A 20,591-nucleotide genomic window follows, 5' to 3' on the forward strand; every position below is an offset into this window, starting at 1 on the left:
TAGGAGAGGGAAGATGACTGTTGGATGGCATCAGATCCAAGGGGGCAGGTTCAGTCCTGTCACAAGCATGAAGCGTAAATGAAGCCAACCCAGGCGAGGGAAGATCTGGTTTCCCACAAGCCTGTATCCCATCATACCTGCAGACGATGCCTATCTCCTGGCTCCCAAAATCCAGACCCAGAAGAAAACACACCCAGCCAAAAGCACTGTGCAAGGCTGGAGCAAACAAAAACTAAACTGTATGTCAAGAGGGGAAAAAGCAACCGGAGCCATCCCTGGTGAGCTGGGCAGCTCAGCCACACGGCGGAGGGGAGCAAACACTTCCATCCTTGACGCACAAAGGGATACAGAGCAGCCTACTTACTTGTTCCAGAAAGACCTTCAAGCAAACACCTCCAAAAACCCTAAGGACATGGCTAACATGGCACCAAGCTAATAAACTCTGTCTTTAATTACTGCTCACAGCTCCAGTTTTGCTGACAAAGTGGAAGAGCAGGCTATGAGCACCCGGAGGTGGGATCATCCAGCCCCACACGCCAAAGGGGGCAGGTGCAAGCAGTAGGAACGAGCTCCAACCCTCGACACGTGTCAACCACTGCGAGATGTGTTTGACACACACTTAAGAAACGCATTAAGCCAATGCACAGTGCTGCTGCACACAAGTATACATGAATCTTAAAGGATTTTGTCCCAGGGCTCAGGGATCAGCATCTACAAGTCTAATCGTGCAATGAAATCTCAGCCCTGAATTTGCATTTGCAAAAGCTCCATTTTTACCCCTTTAAACTAGAAAAGATATTAACTTTTTTTCTTTGCCTGTTCATGTACAAAAGAACATGAAAACAATAGCCTCTACTTTTCAAGGCATCTTTCATGGTTTCTGCAAGAAAAATTCAGTAGTTACTTCTGAGAAATGGCATACTGAAGCCCTACCCTGGACCAAGAACAGAGCAGAAGAAACCTTTTCCTCTTTTGCTTTGCCTTTAAACTCCAGAAATCAGAGCAACTCACCTTGCACACAGCAGCCTGCAAAATCGCATCGAAACCGCCCTCTGGAGCATCTCGGTTGCGGGAAACCTTCTGTTTCTGAACTTCTTCATTGAAACGGTCAACTTTATCCGTTAGGGACAAGAGGTGGCGGAAGCCAAAGGATGGGACACAGCTGGGGAACAGCTTGTAACTGCAGGAGGAACAGAGGAGTGGTCAGATAGGAGGAACCCCACCAGCAGCCAAGAGCTGCAGAAGCTCCCAGCTCTACCAGGCTGGTCTCCAGACCTTTGTTCAGAGGGATGAAATACTTCCACAAGGCTTCATGTTTTGGACGCTTTGATTTCTGGCTATTTATCTACAGAACTCTACAGTAGAGCCCATCTTTTTGGTTCTCCCCCAGGGGCTTTGAGCAGGTGAAGTTTCCAGAGATTTCACCAGGACCAAACGTCTCTCTCCACATAATGTCCGAGTGGAAACATCAAGCACCGGGCCGTGCAGCTCTGGAGTTTCAGCACCCATAAAGTGGTTTTCACACTGGAAGTCTGCAGTGCAGGATGCAACCCACAGTGATGCAGAGGGCACATTTTGGCAGGAGGGCCAGAGCCACCCTCCCCAGCAGCCCAGGATGGCAGATTGGTGTCAAAGGCACCATGCAGGAGCACCACTGCCAAGAGCTACTTTTCCCCTATTTTTTCAATATGCATTTTCACTCTGTCATCCAGTTTTCTTGGCAATACGTGCCAGCCTGCACCCACTGCACGTCACCGGGCACCTGGCAATTGTACACCACGAGATGCGTTAGTAACTAACACCAACTCATGCATCCTCCCACTCTCCCTGCAAGCCGGTGAGCAAACACCATCTCCGCTTTCCAGAGCTCCGCTGGAGCAGAAAGGTAGGAGTGGCACCCTAAAGCAGAGAAATGCCTCAGCAGGCTACCAGGAAAACTTCTTTTTCTATACAAAACAGTCAGGAGGCAGCTTTGGTGCTCACCACGTGGCTGGGAGAGCTCAGCAGAGCAGCTCCTGCGGTGTGGGAAATCAGTGAGTGTGTGCAGGGGAGAGAGATGAGAAGGGTTAAGAAGAAAACGTGCTTAAAAAGGAGTTGGGCTGGCACGAATTCACGCTTATCTTCAAAGATAAAACCAGGAGAACAATTAAAGGCCTCTGCTGACACATGACCCACTATGGGTAAGTTGTAAGCGGCTTTTTACACAAAGGAATATTTAAGATTTACCACCGCTGGGAACTCAAATCCCTCCAAGGGACCCCAGAGCAGGGATTTCCACCCGCACAGCCATGCACACACCTAGCCACGGGGCAGGTCTCACTGCCCTGGGCCCAGCTGGCAATTAGAGCCATCCCTTGTGACCAGCCCCATGTTCAGACTTGCATCCCGCTCACGCCCAGGGCCTAGGTGAGGAGCGTGCGATGCCCGAAACCTCTGCACTGCAGGGTCTCAGCAAGCAGGCCTTAACCCAGACGACATATCTGGGTGCTTGGTTTGCCAAAGTCCTGGCCCAGAAAGAAAACACTGACGTACTGTAGGGTCCCACCTCTTAGGGTCTCACTCCCTGTCTACTCTGTACAATCCCAAGAGGATCTATAATTTAGAATAGAATAGAATATTATGTATGATTTAATCCTTTTTTTGTTTGTTTTACACTCCAGGGTTGCTGGCAGAAGCTGCAGGCAGCAGCAGGACAGACGATGGATATCTGAGTGATTACACAAGGGCACACAGCAGTGCGGGTGGGTTATCTCAGGCTGTAACCTCCCCAAGTCACATCCCAGATAGATGGGCAATTGGGTATTCAGTCAAACCCTCTGCCTTCCTTATCTTTTTTAATTTAGTGTTGTTTCCTTCATATTATCTCTCTTGAATGACACCGTGGCTGTGAGAGGCCACGTCCTGGCTCCCCGGAAGGTCCCAGCCGGGATGGTGAGCCAGGAGCAGGGGCAAGCAGCGAGCTGGGCTGGGATGGAGGACGCATGAGGGATCTTAGCCAGATCCCACATGAAAGCACAGCCACACCCCATCCAGACGCCCATTGCCAGGAGGAGGAGGAGAAAGCTGGGACCAGGGGCAAAAGACACCCACCACAGCTCATGTTTACTTGCAGCTTTTTTTAGAAGTGAGCAGGCCACTGGACAAAGTCTGCTTTGACATTAGAAATAGCTGCAAACAAAACCACACCTCACAACCCATATCAGCGAGCCACCTGGCAGCAGCGACGGCCCACTCGCAGAGCAGGCAGGGGAAGGTGACACCACCGGAGAACAACAAGGAGCCAGCATCTCTGGTTTGGATGAAGAAGACACAGATGGAGACTGGAAGGGAGCGCCCACCAGATGAGCTGCCTTGCGCAATCATTCCTAAATGGTTTCCCAAGACCAGGCTGGCTTAATGTAACCCATAAATAGAAAAGCAACCACCTGGTAAAACAAAAGGACATGCAGATAGCCTGATCATGGTGGGAGAAGATGAGGCGACAGCTCTGGATGTCCTCGACAAAAGGGCATCAGCAGTTTCAGGCATGCCTCGCTGCAGAGTTGTCCAGCTCCATCCTCTGCTCCTCTCCCATCCCTGCCCTCCCCTCCTGGACCTTTCACCTTATTTCACTCGGCAAAAGCCATGTCACTTTAATTAAATCACACACCAGCCAAACAACATTTCTGAGATTTCCCCCGCTGGAGTGAAACCCTGCCCCAGCCCACGAGCAATGTGAGCGGGTGATGGAGGCTGAGGACGACGGAGATGACTAAGCGCATCCGTCTGAGGCCATGCCAAATTTTTGTAGGGAAGAGCTATGAAGAGCATGGTGTATGGTGCTGTGGCAGCAGAGAGCCACCTCCCTGGCTCAGTCAGCATGGCCAGTTTTGGCTATGCTTCATGGTCAAAGCATGAGTTTTTAGTGTTAAAATCTATTTGACTTTCCTCTTTGGACAGAACTGGTGAAAACAGAATACAGGTAATTTTGTCTGGTCAATGGTCAATGTGCAATGAGATGCCAAATGCTAGGTCAATGCAAAAAGTTGGCCTAGAAACTCATAGCTGATGCGAGCTCTCTTTAATCTGCCTCTCATATGGAAAACTTGAAGGATGCACACTTGCAGAGCTTGGCATCTGCCTGTGCTGTGATCTTACAATGTAAGTATCCACGAACGGCTCAAACAAAAGTGCTAACCTTACTGCCCTTACACGACTAGGAGGCACCCCAGGGATGGATGAGGTGAAGACAGCACCACGAAGGTAAGTGTCAACGGTGACACTCTCCCAGGAGGGCACTTGCTGCTGTATCCATCCTTTCATGCCAACATCCAAACCCATCTGAGCCTGGACACCCTCCACTACACTCAATTTCACTCTGGCATAATCCCCGATTCAATGGACTTGATCCCGACTCTGGCGGTTAAAGGGCAAACAAAAAGATTTCAGCAAAAAAAAAAAAGGAGGAAGACTCTGATATCACCACAAAGCAAACCATATCATTTGTGTCTTTTGCAACTGCCAGTTTGCTTTCCTTCCACAGCAATTAAGATGAAAAAACCTGCCTGACATCTTCAAAACACTTTGCAAGAACTCATTAATCAGTCCTACAGGCCCTCACAAATTTCAGTTTCCCCAAACATTTCTGTTGGGAAGGACTTACATTGCCTCAGTCTCCTTATCTGTAAAATGGAGACAAAGAGGTTAATTGATCTACTCAAGGCCAAACTATGACTCAGAACTAGGATCAGAAATCAGGAATTTCTGGCTCTTGCTCCTTTTTCTTAAAGTCTGTAAAAAAGCCTGCTATGTCTGCATCCTCTTCAGGTATTTAAAAATAGCTTCAGGCTCCCGACACAACAGTTTCCCAACTCTAGATGCAGAGATCTCCCAACAGCAACTGCAAAAATGGAAGCTGTTCTATTTTGAATCGCTCTGGAGCATCACAGCGGCAGCCACGGCTAATCAGCATTCCCAAAAGCCGGGGCTTAAGTGTGGTTCATTATTTAAAACAAGAATGGGAAGAGAAGATTGCAGCCAGGCTCTGTGCAAACACAGGGCTTGTCCCTTCGGGGTACACCTACCACTTACCCAATGCAGGGATTGTTTTGGTATCTTGGTGCTGTGTAGGAGAAAGGAGAAATGTTTTTGTCCACAAAAGAGCCAAACCCCAGCCGGAAATTGCTAGTGAGCTTTCGCATCTCTTCAGCCAGCTTGGTCCCCAGATTGCGAATATTATCTAGGTCGTCATTCATGGAGAGGGAGAGATCCATCAGGTAGTAGAGGTCCACAGGATAGTCCTCCACTTGCCGAACCTGAACTTGGAAGGAGGTCTGGTCACCTGCACACACACAAGAGTTGAGAGGGGTGAAAAGCAAACTCCTAGCACACATAAAATCCAGACCGCAGGCTTTTTCCCCCGCCCCTGCAGAGCAGGCAGATCACTTCCAAAGAAGAGGGTGAGGGGAATAAGCTTTTCCAAATCCATCCCTTAGGAGACTAACAGGAAAGCAAGTAATCACTTTGGGTCCTTTTAAGCTATGTAGTGTACTGGCTGGCAAGAAAAAGACACATCTATAGAGTGCATGTCTCTGTTTTACTTTGGAGATATGGGAAAGGGTCTTTCCATCTCAGCTGAGAAAGCATCTAAGGGGGGACACATGAAAAATGCTGCTGCCCCAGACTGTGTACAGTCCAGGGTCCATTTTCTTAGAAAACTGGAAAGAAAAGCAAGCAGAGTGAACATCAAATGAATGTCTCATGGACTACAGAAAGAGGGACCCTGCACACGCTTACTTGGGTACGTCCTCAAAGCAAACCAGGAGCAGTCCAAGAAGTCCTGCACAAAAGAAAGAAAGAGGTGGAGCAGGAGAAGGAAGAGGGTCAGGAGAAAACAGCCAGTGTAAGATGAATGCAAGGTGTCCCCTGAGCTGTGCAGGGAAGTCAAGTCGAAGCAGACAGAGAAGAAACCTTTGAAAAGGACCTCTTTCCCAGAAAGAGCGGTGCCACCATCATTCTGGAGAAAGCAGGGCAAAAGGGAAGTGAACTGGAGAAAGAAGGCTGTCAGGGTCACCTGGGGAAGTACCGAGGCAGAGATGAAGCTTCCTGAAGCGGTGAACACAAGGGAAGGAGCTGAGAGGGCTGAGTCACAGGCTGCGCAGAGGAAAGGCCTTCCCCAGCCTCCCCCTCCGCCGAACCGCCCCCACCGCAGATGCCCTCCAGGAGGGGTGCCCGGGAGGGGAGGCCGCTGCTGGCACTGCCCACGCCTCGGAAAAGGTGAAGTGGCTTCCAAGTGAACTCAGTTTCACCCCAGATGGACCTCGGTGGAGCCAGAGAGGAGGTGGCAAAGGTTTGTCTTGCGCTTTGCTGAGAGAGGGGTCTAAAAGGAAACCCCAGACTCCAGCAGCCTCAAACCCCAGGCTGGTTTGGAGATCCCACATCCCCAGCTGCCACCTCAGCCCCTTTTCCCGCTCAGTGGGGTCTCAGCCCCAGGGACTCGGATCCTCTCAAGACCAAGCTCCCCCTCCTGCTCCCCCGTCCCAGTTCTTCATGGCCGAGGCAGAACTTTGGGCACTGGCAGGTTCTGCAAAACACTCATGGCTTCCCCTCCTCTTCCCCAGAAACGAAACATTTTTTAGTATTGTGAAAACATTTCCCCAACTGTTTTATTGTTCTCCTCATTGTCCGGAGCAGCACAGCTGCTCCTACTTACTTCCAGCCCAACAACACGCAGCAGCAGCACCCCAAAACCGCCGTGCTGGCAAGACATGGCGTGAAGGGCTTTGCACCGGCAGGCAGCAGCCCTGGCCGGCACCTGGGGTCACCTGGGCCGAGCCGCACGCAGGCCCAAACACCCTCCCTGGCTCAGGGTCTGCTTCGTAGTGATTCCCGCGGCCGTCCCCACGTGCGGGGAGCGAGCGGACGCCCTCTCCCAGCCCTCTGCGGCAGCTGCTTTGGCCCAGCAGCATCCACCCCCTCGGCGAAGGGGCCGGGGTCCCAGCACCCAGGGGACGTGCGTAAAGGGCAGAGCCTGCCTCTTCTGCAAACAAAGCTGTGAAGGGTTTAGATCCGGGTCTGCGCTCTTTGCTCCCCTGGCTCTCCGTGCACCTCGGCCAGCTTGGTGCTGGGGTACCAGAGGAGTCAGCCACAGCTCCTAAACCAAGACCTTCCCTCTGTTTAATGATTTCCCTGCACATTTAGATCAAGGGTGGCTGCCAAGCCAGGGCTTTGTTCTTACAGGTAGTTGCTCCCCCCCGCAGTCTGCTACAGCCCCACCTGGCAAAGGCAGGGCTGCGCGAGGCACAGTCCGCAAACATGCACACGTAGGTACTGCCCGGACACCGGCTGTAGGAAGCAGGAAACTCTTGCCAGAAGTATTCCTCCTTACTCTCCCCAGCTTTCTCTCCCGGCAGGAGCAGGACTTTCCTGGCACAGCACCGAGATGTGGTATGCAGCAGGGTGCAACTCAGCTCTGGGCCTACACCGAGCAAAGCGATCGAGGCAGCTCAACCAAATCAGGTCGGCCTGACGCTGTACCTGGCACGCATTTTGTGGGGGAACAAAGGAGCGTATCGTTTATATAGTGCAATACGTGTTAGCACTGATTGCAGGGTAAGAAACGGTGATTGCAAGCTTGACTTTAATTCAGGGCTGCAAGAATGTGTTTAACTCTGGGAAAATCCATTCCCGTGCCTATTTTTTTCATTCCTACATATTTTTCTCACTGGAATACCCAACCCTTTCAGAAAAAGGGGATATATCCTTCTGCATTTCCCAACATTTCTGTTTCCAAAACACTATTCTTCCAAAGCAGGTCCTAAGATGGGAATTCCTGTGCTAGAAAGGGTATTTGGGATGCTCTAATGAAACCTTCTTCTCTTAATAGTTATGAATTTATTAGTCCCTGAGAAGCACTAAAAATAGCAGGAGCCTAGGCCTGGTTTTTCTGTCATTCCTAACTGCACAAATCGATTATCTCAGAGAAAATATCGCTAATGTATGCAGATGTAAGTGCAAAAGAATTTATTATTCTCTGTGCATGATATTACTCTCCCACTACTAGGGACAATCCAGCGCCCTCCTTCTCCACATACCGTCGCCACCGTTCTCTCCTTAGGGCTTTTACTGAAAGGTTTTTAACTCAAAACTGAATTCAGAAATGTTTCTTAGATATTGTCACACAGAGGCAGTGCAGAAAATGGAAAAACTGCTTTTGGCCAACTTAACACAAACTCAACAACCACTTATCCACGAAAAGCTCCTCTTTCTGCTTGGTGAGGCTTACGGCTTGATGGGCAACACAGCTTGCAACTATTCATTTGGTTTTTTAAGTTCCTTTTACACGACTCCTATTTTTCATCTAACCAGGACACACCGCTTTATAGCTGAATCCAAGATTAAAAAGCAGTATTATAAAAAAGAAATGCTCGATCTGAAAGCTACCCTGTAAGGACATCAGTTTAAGGCCTTTGGAAATTAGCTGTGGGCACGGAGATTTGGGGATGTGACTTCTGCCATGGGATGCGTAGATCAAACTGCTTGGGTGGGATCAGCAAACAATTGACTATTCGCTCCCTTCTGCTTCTGCTTAGTGGTCTAAGAATAAAAGATCACCATCGCCACAGACGGCCGTGTGAATTCATCTTTGAAACAGTACACTCTTCATGCCCCAAATTAAGTCAACATTGTCTCCTTTTTGTCTTGGGTTCACGGGGTGAAACCCTCAGGACCCATTCTCAAGCTCAAGGATTAATGGATAATTTAAACTGGGGATGCTAATACAGGGGTTTAGGAACTCATCAGCCCTGATAACGTGGAGTGCTGCCCAACATCAAAAAGAGAGCAAAAATGGAAGATACTATTAAAAACATCTAGGTATGTCCCTCCTCCTGCAACGGCTCCGATGCTCTGAAAGAAGCACGCAGGGAGGGGAGCTCCCTGGCCCAAAAGCACCCGACGGCGCGGCCCCGGGAAGCCGCAGGGAGACGGACACCCGTGCCCTGCCGCAGACCGGAGCGGTGGGCATCCGCACCTCCGGCTGGGCAAAACTGACAGGGATAGGGAAAGGGGAATTTGCTGAGCACTGGGCACTGCACGTGACGGAGGGTCTGCGGGAGGCGAGATGTCGAAGCTGAGCCAGCCCTTTCTGCCAGGAATTGCCTCAAGAAACAGGAGCAATAACAACTCCCTTTTTTTTACAGGAGCAAACCTGTTTCATCAGCAACATTCAGCTGCAGAAGCCATGCATCTAGCCACGCACCCAGTGACAACTACCCTCAGGTATCTGTTTTTAAGGCTTTGAAGCAATATCTCTTTACTTTTGAGGGTCTGACTGATGACACCAGTCATACTGCTTACGAAGAGCTAATTAAGAGACATGAGGACTATCCAACCCATAGAATTGAAACAAAAAATCCTGCAGCAACTGGTAGGCTTTGGGAGAGCACTGGTAGCGTGAGCACCAGCTCAAACTCCTGTTTTTCTTGGGTGAAACATCATATTTCATTTTTCTGTATGCTCATGAGAGCCCTCACAAAACTGTAAGCCTCAGAAACCCACACCAATTGCTTATAATGAATCGAGCCTTTATATTTACTTCTTAACTTCGCAATAAAGAGCTTTTTTTTCCCCCCCTTCAGAAATATCGGCTGCCAAATTTCTGCAAGAATTCTGAACCCACATTAAAGCCTCCCCTCACTATGCAAAAACTTTTGATAACAAGCATACTCACATGGCTCAGCCTAGCCCTTCCCTGCTAATTTTTAATTAAAATGAAAAGATTGAAGAAAAGTGATGGCTCAGGGGAATGAAACAGGGATCTGGCCACAGTTCAAGGCCTGAGTCACAAGTTCAACTCTCCACCTTCGGCCTTGATGCCACGTCTCTTTTGCATACCGACAGAAAACAGATATGCGTTTTTGTTTCCAATTTATAGAAGGAGCTGTCTCAGTTTAGAGTCAAGCACTGTCAGCCTGGTGGAGGATCCAAAGTTATTTTAACTCCTTCCACCCAGTGATTACATTTTTTAAGTTGAGCAGGTTCCTTTTAAACACATGCAAAGGTTAAGACTAGTACTGACAACAGTTTTGGGTGGGATTTGATTGACCTTGCATAACAGCAGTGTCCTCTCATAGAGAAGATACACCTCAGCCCCAAACCTGTTCATGATGCACCACCGAAGTTCACGGGCTCTGGAAGGGGCCAGCAGCCAACTTCTTTAGGAGGCTACAAGGTCACGGGCTATAACAGGCTCTCAGCACATCCCAGGCACCCTTTCTCACCCCCAATAAGCACACCCCAGCATATGGCTCAGAGCCATTGGGGACTCACCAGGACGAAGATTCAAGGCCACCTTCTGAGGCATGATCTGCGTGACATCCAGGTGGGTCTGGCCGGAGCCCTTGCTGCTCAGAGGGACGTTCTTCACCACATTGATGCTGCTGCTGGGGTTTTCAATGGCTCCGGCACAACCATTTGCAATCAGGTTCTGCAGGAAGTCGCACCGTGATGTGATGGACTTTGTGCTGCCGAACTCCTGGGGGGTGAAAAATAGACAAAAGGGAAGGGGAGGGAGAGATATCACTCCCACAGCAGGAGCTTGTTTTGACATGCTGCTATCTGTAGCAAACAGCAGATGACAAGGAAAAGCTGGTGTCATTTGTGGTGGCTGTACTCAAAAGCAGCCCACGCTGAGCCTTGAGCCTTCAAAGGGATCTACCAAAACCAAAATCCTGCAAGGGTTTGAAAATTGAATTTGCTCACAGACCACCACAGCAGAAAGCTAAGCCTGGGTTTTCAACCCAGCCACAGCAGCAGCACTTGCTCCCAGCCCTGTGAAAGCAAGACGAAGTGTTTGGTTTGCGGCGTGGACAGCCAACTCACATCTCTTCAAGGGGAAAAGGTGAGAAGCCATTATTTCTTGCACGTGCATTGCCTTGAAGGAGCTTTGCAAAAGAGAGAAGAGACGACAAGGAGGTGGCACCGTGGGAAGCAGGACAAACCCACCAACGCAGAGCGCCAAGCAGAGATGTGAAGCTGGGGACTGAGGCCGGGTGGCTCCAGGGACCTGCGCCCTCTTCCCTGGGCAAGACGCCACACATCTCCACACAAGCATTGCGTGTCCCCTCCCTCACACCTCTGCGCCGCAGGCGTTGGCATGGCACCATCACGTGGAAAAAAAAAAGTGACCCCGGCAAGTGGAGCAGTTTGACATGGGCGGGCTGTGCCGGGCGGCTTTGCTGGAGAATAAGGGAGGTGGGAGAGCCTGCATGGGAGCTGGTCAAAAGGCAGCCCATGCCCGCCGCAGGCACTGAGGCGCAGGCGGCCTCTCGCTCCTGGAGGACGGGCTGCCGTGGCAGGGAGTCTCCCAGCGCCCGTCCCCAGAGCTCCAGCCCTCGCGGTGAGCCCCACGCGTGGTGCACAATGCAGCCTTGTGCGAGGCAGCGCTGGGGAACAACCGGCCGCACAATGCAGCCTTTTGCAAAGAGCCCATTTGTTAGAATGCCTTTTTTTTTCCCCCAAAAAAAGGGCCAAAGGGAGCGAGTCGCATGCCCAAAACGTACTGAATTTTCAACAGCCGATTCCTACTTATTTCTGCGCTACAACAATAGAGACAACTGTCTTCTGCTCCGGGGCTGATGGACTAAAATGACATGAAATAATGCATAGAAGATGCTCGCAGCCACGCCAGCCCCTCCTTCAGCTGCGCAGCCAAAAACTGGAGCAGGGCTGAATAAACCCCACTTTTTGGTGATGCTCCAGCATGGCAGAGGATGGGGGAGACCTCGAGGAGGGAGAGGTCATCCAACAGATCTTGCCTTCGCAGCCCACGGGGTGCTCCAGGGGTCCCCCAAGGACAGCCTCGGCCGCAGGGCCTGGGGACGCAGACAGAGGCTCTCTGCTGCATTTTCTCACTATGAGGTCCCAATGCTATTTGAAAAATGCGAGATTTGCATTCCAGCATCCAGCAGCAGGGTCCAGCCAAGGAGACGGCACATCAGATGGATGCGAACACAAATTTCTTGGAACGTGTCGTGTAAACAGATGAAATTCCAGAAAGGAGGACTGGGACTATTTAAATCATCTCCAGCATGACAAAATAAAAATCAGAATCCCTCACAAAACCAAAAACAATGCCTAGCCTTTCAGAGTAGCATGTTTCGGGCAGTCTTGGACAAAAGTTTCTCTCGGATGTGGCTTGACCTAAAGTCAGTGAAAAGCCAGAGGGGTCCAGGTACTCTCCCGGGCTGGTCCGCCCAGCAGCAGGGCACCCGTGGGGAGATGCTCTCCTGCCTGGACCACAGCTGCAGGTGAGCACCTCTGCCAGCTCATTTCTGCTGGCCACCTATTAGAAAGGACACTGTGGCTGTGCAAAAGGCAACACAAACAGCACCACGAGTGCAGCTGGGAACCTTTAGTTATTCCCCAGGAATTAACACTGGAGAGAAGTATCTAAATAGGACGATATTTAGGGCTGCATGTGCAACTGCAGCCTCTATCAGGCATTTCCAATCCTCCCTGGGGTCTGCTCCAAAGCCTCTTGATGTGAACGGAAAGACTCAACTTCAAAGGGCTTTGAATCAGGGCTTAATTTTCTGGCTGGGGCTGGGGTAGCAGAACAAGAGCCAGGAGGGGCAGGCAGCCCGGGGAGAGGAGGATGGCGGCTTCCTCCCCCAGCTGCTACTCTTTAGCAGTCGAGCTCATAACACCACAAGACACGGCTCTGGGTATGGTACTGTTTATACCAATGTTCATCATCCCAGCAAGGGGTGTACAGGAAAGCAGCACCCACACGCCAAGGACGAGGCAGTGCTGGCACGTGGGGTGAGGAGCACCCTCGTGTAGGACCTGCTGGAAGCTTTTTTGGGGCATGCATGTGCAAGCCTGTCCGTTTGCACGGCAGCAAGAAACAGTTACTGCTGCAATGTGGTTTTCTGCAGCCTCCATGACAAAATTTCTCCAAAGGAAGCCCAGGAGGTCAGGGAAAAGCCCCTACACAGCTCCTTCTGACAGGAGCTGCACAAAGCTCTCAGGTCAGCAGCACCTCTGCACAGGTCCCCCTTGCTTGAGCCAGCTATTTTCTCTTAAAATTTCTTCTAAAATGTGCCCAGAGGACTTGCCGCAGGACAAGCTGCAGCTCAGATCAAATCCAGGCCCTTTCTTGTTCAGTGAAATGCTGCCTTACCCAGGGTGGAAAGAAAATAAACCCCTCAGGGGTGCAAACGCCCCGGGGAAGGGGTGTGGCGCAGCGCCCAGGGGCTGCAGGACCTGCTTCTGCTTCAGTTTCTAACGCAGGCAGGGTGACACCGAGCAGGGGAGTGACAGTGGCCTCGGGAAAGCCCCAGCAATGGCCACAGCACCCTGCAAACAAACACCCCTCACGTGCACCCACAGGCCAAAACCCAAAGCCAAAACTGTGGCTACCATGTACCATCCAACTCAAGCACAACAGAGAAACAGAGATTTTTTCTCTGTGTCTGCAACAGAGAAAAAATCAAGGCTGCCGGACGTTAAGTGAAAGGAAAAAGAGATGAGAAGTTTGAGGGGTAAAGCATATCATGCAGGTCCAAATAATTCACGAGCAACCATGCCAAAAGGCAGCCCCACGGCGGCCCAGACGTGGCATGCCGGTTCAAACCCCGGTTCCCCTGAGCAGAGGACACCTCACGGTTAGTTAAGCAATTCAGTGCGCCCAAATACCTGCCAACCATCTGCCTGCAGGCCTGCTCCCAAGAGAAACGCAGCACCTACCCCACCGCCAGCAGGAACCACCCCAAGCATTGCTTCGTGCCACAGAACAGCATCGGCTGGGGAAGACCCCACCTAGTCCTTGTCAGCAACGCTGGCTGCTTGTAGCCCGGTGGGCACTTTGTGGTCCGGCCTCTGCGCTAACACGCTCACAAAAGCAAATGGATGCAAGCAGCCAGAAGTGAATGGAGGCAACAGGGTGACAATTACATGCTCATCAGTTTGACAGTTTTAAGACAAATTGCTTGGTTCATGCCATAAAAATGGAGAGTAACACTGACTGTATCTAACTGACTGTATCTAACTCCTGACTAGGCATGTCCCTACCATTTTTTGCTTTAATCAGTCCAGTTCTGTATTAATTCAGTCTGAAATATGCCTGCTTTCTCCATTTAAAAAAAAATTGACATGTTCCCTCTAGGAACATCCTTGATTTTCCTTCCTCATTCTCCAGGCACACATTCCTGAGATGGAGAGGATGAGGTACAAGCAACCTGGTGGAAAACAGAGGGTGCCATTGGCGAAATTTCAGTTCAATTAATCAAAAAGGAAATTTCAGTTTAATTAATGTAATTAATGTGCATCTCTATTTGGCATGTACACATATAAATGCATCCACACAGGTAACGCACGGATGAGCACCCAGTGCCCACACACCTAACAAACAAGAGGAGCCTCTGCGCGTTGGTACGCTGCTCTCCAAAGCAGCAAACAGAAGATAACAGCAACATAATGATATAATTCCACCCCCCTCCCCCCCACACCGGTATTCCCGAACGCTCTTTTGGAGAGCATCCCCCCTGCAATCACTGCAGGTTGATTTATCATGAACACAAACCCCGCCCGTCCATCAAACCCCACCTGGCAGCTCAGAGGACAGCGCTGGAGCCACTTCCAGAGCTCCCGGCTCTCCCCAGCAAGCCCAACGAGCCTTACCGAGCCTGGGCAACCTGATGCAGAAAATCAACAAGCATCCTCCTCTCCCACCCATGAAAACCAGGCTGCCACAGAGATCACAACAACCCCACAGGCCAGCATGCAGTTTCCAGCCAGAGTCTTTCACCAGCAGCATGTCAGCAATTTCTAGTCATTGCCAGCTTCTTCTGGAGCTTGCAGGAGAAGTTGAGGAATGTCCTCAGATTCCAGCACGGACGGAAAGGCCGCAGCAGTCTCCATCACCCAAGAGTCACATATTTCCCCCAGACAGCCCTGTTTCAAGGCACGCTCAGGCGACAGTTAAGGCCACACATATATACCTCCTCTTTTAAATGCCATTTAAATAGATCACCCCATTTAAGTCCTGCCTTTCAAGGTATTCTTCCATGAGCCAACAGAATTGATGTCTGCTTCCAAATTTCCAACAGCCCAAAGACTTGTGGTTAGCTCAGCAGCCCCTGGGGGCTCCGGGGCTGCCGGATACCAGAAGCTGCTATCATCAACTCATCCATCATCACCCTCTCTGATGGCAGCAGAGATGCTGAACTCAAGCAGAAGTGAATAGAGGCTGATTCAAGCTGGGGAGACGTGATGCACCCTGTGCTGACAGGTTAGGAGGTGGCAGTTACAAATTTATAGCATGTTGACTGCTCTGCTGTAAGCATCTATCTATACACATGCTCTTACCCTCACAATTCAAGGCAACGTAAATACAAGGAACCTTATCCCACTTGGAAAGCCATTGGGATAGGGCTCCTTGTATCTGCAGAACTGCTTTCGCGCACTCCTAACCCCTATCTGCAGTCCACGAGCACTCGAGACTTTCTGCTCCCCTGCAGTCACGTGGAGCCTGGATCCAGGAGCGCAGGGGGAGATGGAGGAGGATGCAACACTGCAGGAGGTTGCATGAACCACGGTCATCTCTGGGAAAGAGCATGGCTTTCCTGCTCGTACTGCTCCTCTTCCACAGCCGGAGTGTCCCTCACAGCATCGGCACTGCCGGGCACCCAGGGGGATAAAGAACGAACAGGTATGATGGCACTGCCAAGTGATGTTATTCCTCACAGGGAGGAATATTATATATAAGAAGGCATATATACACAGGAAGGTACAATAGAATATATACTTATATTTTTTGTGTGTATATATATATTATATACATCTCTTCACTTCCTGTATATATAATACATATATACATATTAGAATATATATAGAATTATACATAGAATTATATTATATATACTTATAGACTTCTATTGTATATACTTCCTGACAAAATTATTAATTGTTGCCTACAAAGATGACAACAGCTGGCCCAATTTGCTCCCAAACCTGTTAACTAAATGCAAAGGGAGCAGAAAATACACACTAATCAGCTGGTCGTGTTCCTACCACAACATAACCAGCATCTGCAGAAACCCCTCCAATATCTTAGCCTTCATACTTAAGCAGCTGCAGAGCTATAGAATTGGACTGGCATATACGCTCCTGGGCAACATACTGCTGCGAAGGACAGCTAATGGAAATAGAGAAGGAAAACAGACTAAAAGCAATTTAATAAGCGTACCTGACTAGGCTGCGGGAGAGGGAAGGGATATAAGGTGGTGAAATGACTATGCAAAGAAAGCGGATATTAAAAGTTTATAATATTACTTTAAAACTTTCGAAGTCGAAAACCTCTAGATATCTTTCGCAATCCCATTACCTCACCTGATTATCTCAGTTAAAGAGAAATAATTAGAGTTTCAAACAGTAAGTTCTAAAAAATATATAGAGAGAAATTTAGAATAAGAACTCACTAAGTTTTAGCATGCAGTGCGTAACAGGGACAGCAGCTTTTAAACACGTAGTTCTTGGCACGAAACACCTTGAAATGTATTTTTAAACAGCTGCTGCAGGCTAAAGGTCAGGAAGCATTACTGCACTTCCCTGTAAACACCCATCTTCCTTCTTGGCCCCCCCATTCCATTTTGGAATTTTTTTTTGGTAACTCTCCTGTTTGAAAGATAAGAGTCAGGCCGCCAGGCCCATGGGCTGCCATACAATTAGTGGTCACAGCGACCACCAGATAAACATTTCCACTGGCAGCATTTTGCAAAAAGTTGTCTTTTGATGCCAAGAAGAAAAAAAACAAAACCAAACAAAAAAAAGCAAGCTATTGGGTACCCATAACTTAATAGCCAGCGTTCCTGGATCCAATGTCACCACCGCAGATTAGCTGGCTGGAAGACGAGCTCTTACAGCTGTTTACAAGATGTCTCAAAAGCAGGATCTATTGCTTTACTCTTTCCCTTCTGCAAACCATTCGCCTTGCTGGAAAAAAACCATGAAAGCTATTACGCTGTCAGGTAGCATGGTGTTAGTAGCATTAGGAGGTTTTCCTTGGACAGCTGTGCCTACAAGTGGGTAAAAACCCACTAAAATAGACCTGCAGAGCCAGAGGCCGGGGTACCTCCTGAGACCCAGACAAACCGTGGGGCTCGGGAGCCCCCCTCGCCCCATCCTGATCTCCATCCCCTCGCCCCAAGGGGCTGCAGCCGCCCCAGGCAGGGCTGGCAGGAGGAGGGGTGGGAGCAGCAGGGGGGCACGCAGGCAGCACATCCTCAGCTCAGCGCCACTAGCTATAGCTGGGAGATGCAGTGTGTGCTCAACCCCACAGCTTGCCTCCCCCAAAATGGGACCAGGATGGCCACACTAGAGGAAAAAGGGTCAGCAGGGAACAGGAAAGCATCGCTCCTGGCCATGCCCATCGAGAGGTTCAAGATCATCCACAGATCTGGGGTTTCTCGCAGCCCAAAGCTGGTTCCTGGCACAGCAGCTGTGCCTGCAAGTAGGCAGGGTCTTTCCACGCATCTGTAAGCATCCTCATTTCTCTCTTAAACATTTAGGACAGATGCAGGCACTAAGCAGACAACAGCTATCTATGCATTGGACGTTATCAGGTCTTTCACACACCTTGTTCTCTAGAAATCACAAGTGGACATGATAAGATGTATATTTAATAAGATATATAACTCTCTAAACTCCTGAGTAGTCCTTAGGGAGCAGGGAAAGATATCTGCAATTTCTCACAAACCAAGGACACCCAATTAAATTGTGGGTGAGGAGCTTCAGCACCAACATAAGGATGCATTTTCACCCCAAGCACGCAGTTAAGCTGTGTAACTCATTGCCACGGCACGACATGGATGCCAGAAGCATGGGTCGTCCCCAAAATGACACAATAGATTCAGAGAGGAGAATCATCTTTGTTACAGACAAAGAGCCCATGCCATGCCAGGCCACGCAGCAAGGGACACGTAGCGGGACACCAGCCAGGGGCTTGGGGCTTTTTAGGGAGAGCGCTTTCGAGCAAGGCTCCCTGCAACACAGAGCCCACGCAGGGACCCTGCACCCACCAAAACCAAGAAGGTAATTGAAGGGACAGAGGGCCTGAAGGAACAGTGCTGCTCTGTTGAGGATACGTGGGGGCCAGCAGGGTCAGAGACTTATTTCCTACAGTGTCAAAGAGCTCGTAAGTTACAGACACCTAAAATACACTCGGCGTGGGCATGGGAGCCCCCGCTGCCCTCACCCACCCCTTCTGGCATGGGACAGTGTCAGGAACAGGTGAGGAGGGGGAAGCAGCTCCCTTTCTGCGTTACAAAAAGCATGCAAGACGAATGAAGTCTGGCCACCTACCTCCTTGGAGCACCAGGCACACTTGGGATGGATGAGGAGACACTCTTCGCAGGACGTGGCGCTTCCACTGGTGCACAGATTGAGACCTTCAGCAAGAGAGAACAACAGACAGCGGGGTGGGCTGAACAGTTACTTCATTCCAAAACAGTGCTAGGGGGTTTCTGAGATATTCTTGATGTTAAACATACTGTAAGTTCAAAGAGTGTCAAAAGCAAAGAATCTCTCAGAAGCTTAAAAGGCTGGAGATGAGTAAACCTCTCTTCACCTGTAAGGAGCTCTCATTTTCTTCTCCTTCCCCAAGAAAAATGAAAAGGACAGAAACTGGTTTTGGGGGGCTGAGAACCACCAAAATATGACTCTGGTGAGTTTTCTTCCCTGTTTTTCAGTGGTTTCTGGTTAATCAAAGAGTTCATCTATTCATCCTCCTAATAAAATACTTCCGTCACTGCGGACAGAATGCAATAGCTGTTTGACTAGCCTGAAATATGGAGGTGGCTGTCCAAAACCCCCCGGGATGCCGACTTTTAAAGTCACACTAGGCACATCTTCTCAATTTTTCCAGCTGAATATATGGAGGTCCCCTCCCCAAAATTTTCATCTTAAAGCAGCATTGGAAGATAATCGCCTCCCCCTTCCACACAGGTGATTTCCATAGTGGACTCACGTTACAGTAAATTACTTTTAATTTATTACGGGAGTCATTTCCACAGGATGTCCAGGTTATGCCGGGCAGGGTGTTTGCACTGGGGCATGTCCAAAGCTGGCCGGGGTGGAAGACACCACAGGGGCTCTGCACCCACCGAGGCAGCAGCAACCAGGGCAGCGGCGATGCTCTTTGCTCCTGGATTGCTGGTACCCAGCAGCACAAGGGGTACCGAGCCAGTTTCGCTTGCAAAATCTACCATTTGGGCTTTAAAAATAAGTGGAACCACACAAGTTAAGCCGAAGCAAACATCAATGGCATCGGCTCTGAATGCAGCAGCTTGTTTAAGCATGCCAGTGGCTATGAACGTGCCCTTCGATACCACCGATGCCCCAGCTCCCCCGGCTGCAGCTATTAACTTCTACTGTCAATAACTGATTAAACAAATCTTCAACCGAGGATTCAGCACAGAGGCTGCACACTCCAAACAAAACGCCTGAGGCTCAAACTCCGAGTCTGCTATTTTTTCCTATCCCAAATGTCAATAAAGGCATTGTCAGGCCTCTATTTTCAGCCAGTTGCATCTGCAGATACCATTGCACCACGCCGCTGGTGGGTATAATCTCCAGATTGCGCAGACTTGTCGATGGCTGCTGAAGAGCCACACAGAGTTTTCTCCTGTCTCAAGAACTTTCTGCCCCAAGAGCTTTGGAAAAGGGATTTTTGCTGTATCAAACGTGAATATTTCCCCGAAAACTGAAAAGCGGTGGCTGCCTGGGTCGCTCCCGCGCAGGGCTGGGCTGCAAGCGCAGGAAGCAGTGAATCAAGCTGGACAGCTGGAATAGAACTTAGCGTGCCCTAGGCTAAAAGCAGAAAGAGGATAAGTAGGTCCTGTCAGTAATTCTCAGTCGTCGCCGAGGCATGACCGTGTCAGAGCCCCGCACTGGCGGGTCTCTGCTGCCCGCAAGGTGGTTAATTCTAACCCGGGAGCACGAAGCCCTGGCCTTTCTCTATAGCTCTCATTCAGACAGGCTGCTTGGGCTCATTCATACCGAACAAGAGCCTTCTTAGGGTTTTTTTTCACTGGCTGTTACCACAACCCGGGCGTTTCATTCCTTGTTCACATTCAGAAGTTATACTCCAGCTCCTGGACATTGCCAGAGCTCAAAACATATAGGTAAAATAAAGTAAAACGTAACTTGTTCGACTGAGTTATAATTTGCACAGAGATTAACACTTGCATTTCCAAACCCTACAACACAGCTGAAAGCTTTTCCTCAAGAGCCGCTGCTCTGGTAGCAGTGCGCTGGGTAACACAGCAAAAATAATGGGCTTTATAAAGCAAACACTTGTGTTCGTACCCTGGCTACCCAGCCCCGGCTCTCCCACGGCTTCACTCGCCCGTCTGCATGGAAATAGGATATTTACCTCTATTCCTGACTGCTGGATTTTTGAGAGTTTACTTAGTTACAGTAATATCTGAATGAAAACCAAGGTCTCCTCCTTCCACCGGGTGCCGTGACCAAAGCAGCCCACGCTCCTGTGGCCAGCCATGGGGTGACATTCCTCCTGGTGGCAGCTTTTGAAGTTTCCAAGTATGCTTTTC

General features: G+C 49.8%; 1 protein-coding gene across 1 annotated transcript in view; it reads right to left on the reverse strand.

The window, feature by feature from the left end:
* The window catches only part of ITGB5 (integrin subunit beta 5), a 64,333-nt gene that overhangs the window by 41,489 nt on the left and 2,253 nt on the right, over nucleotides 1-20,591 (reverse strand). Inside the window, exons 2-5 of the mRNA XM_075511720.1 lie at nucleotides 18,343-18,428; nucleotides 10,309-10,513; nucleotides 5,071-5,320; nucleotides 1,012-1,180 (exon numbers count right to left, since the gene is read on the reverse strand). Coding sequence (XP_075367835.1) covers nucleotides 1,012-1,180; nucleotides 5,071-5,320; nucleotides 10,309-10,513; nucleotides 18,343-18,428 — 710 coding nt within the window. The remainder of the gene's footprint in view (nucleotides 1-1,011; nucleotides 1,181-5,070; nucleotides 5,321-10,308; nucleotides 10,514-18,342; nucleotides 18,429-20,591) is intronic.

This window comes from Mycteria americana, chromosome 9 (genome assembly GCF_035582795.1).
Source record: "Mycteria americana isolate JAX WOST 10 ecotype Jacksonville Zoo and Gardens chromosome 9, USCA_MyAme_1.0, whole genome shotgun sequence".
NCBI lineage: Eukaryota > Metazoa > Chordata > Aves > Ciconiiformes > Ciconiidae > Mycteria > Mycteria americana.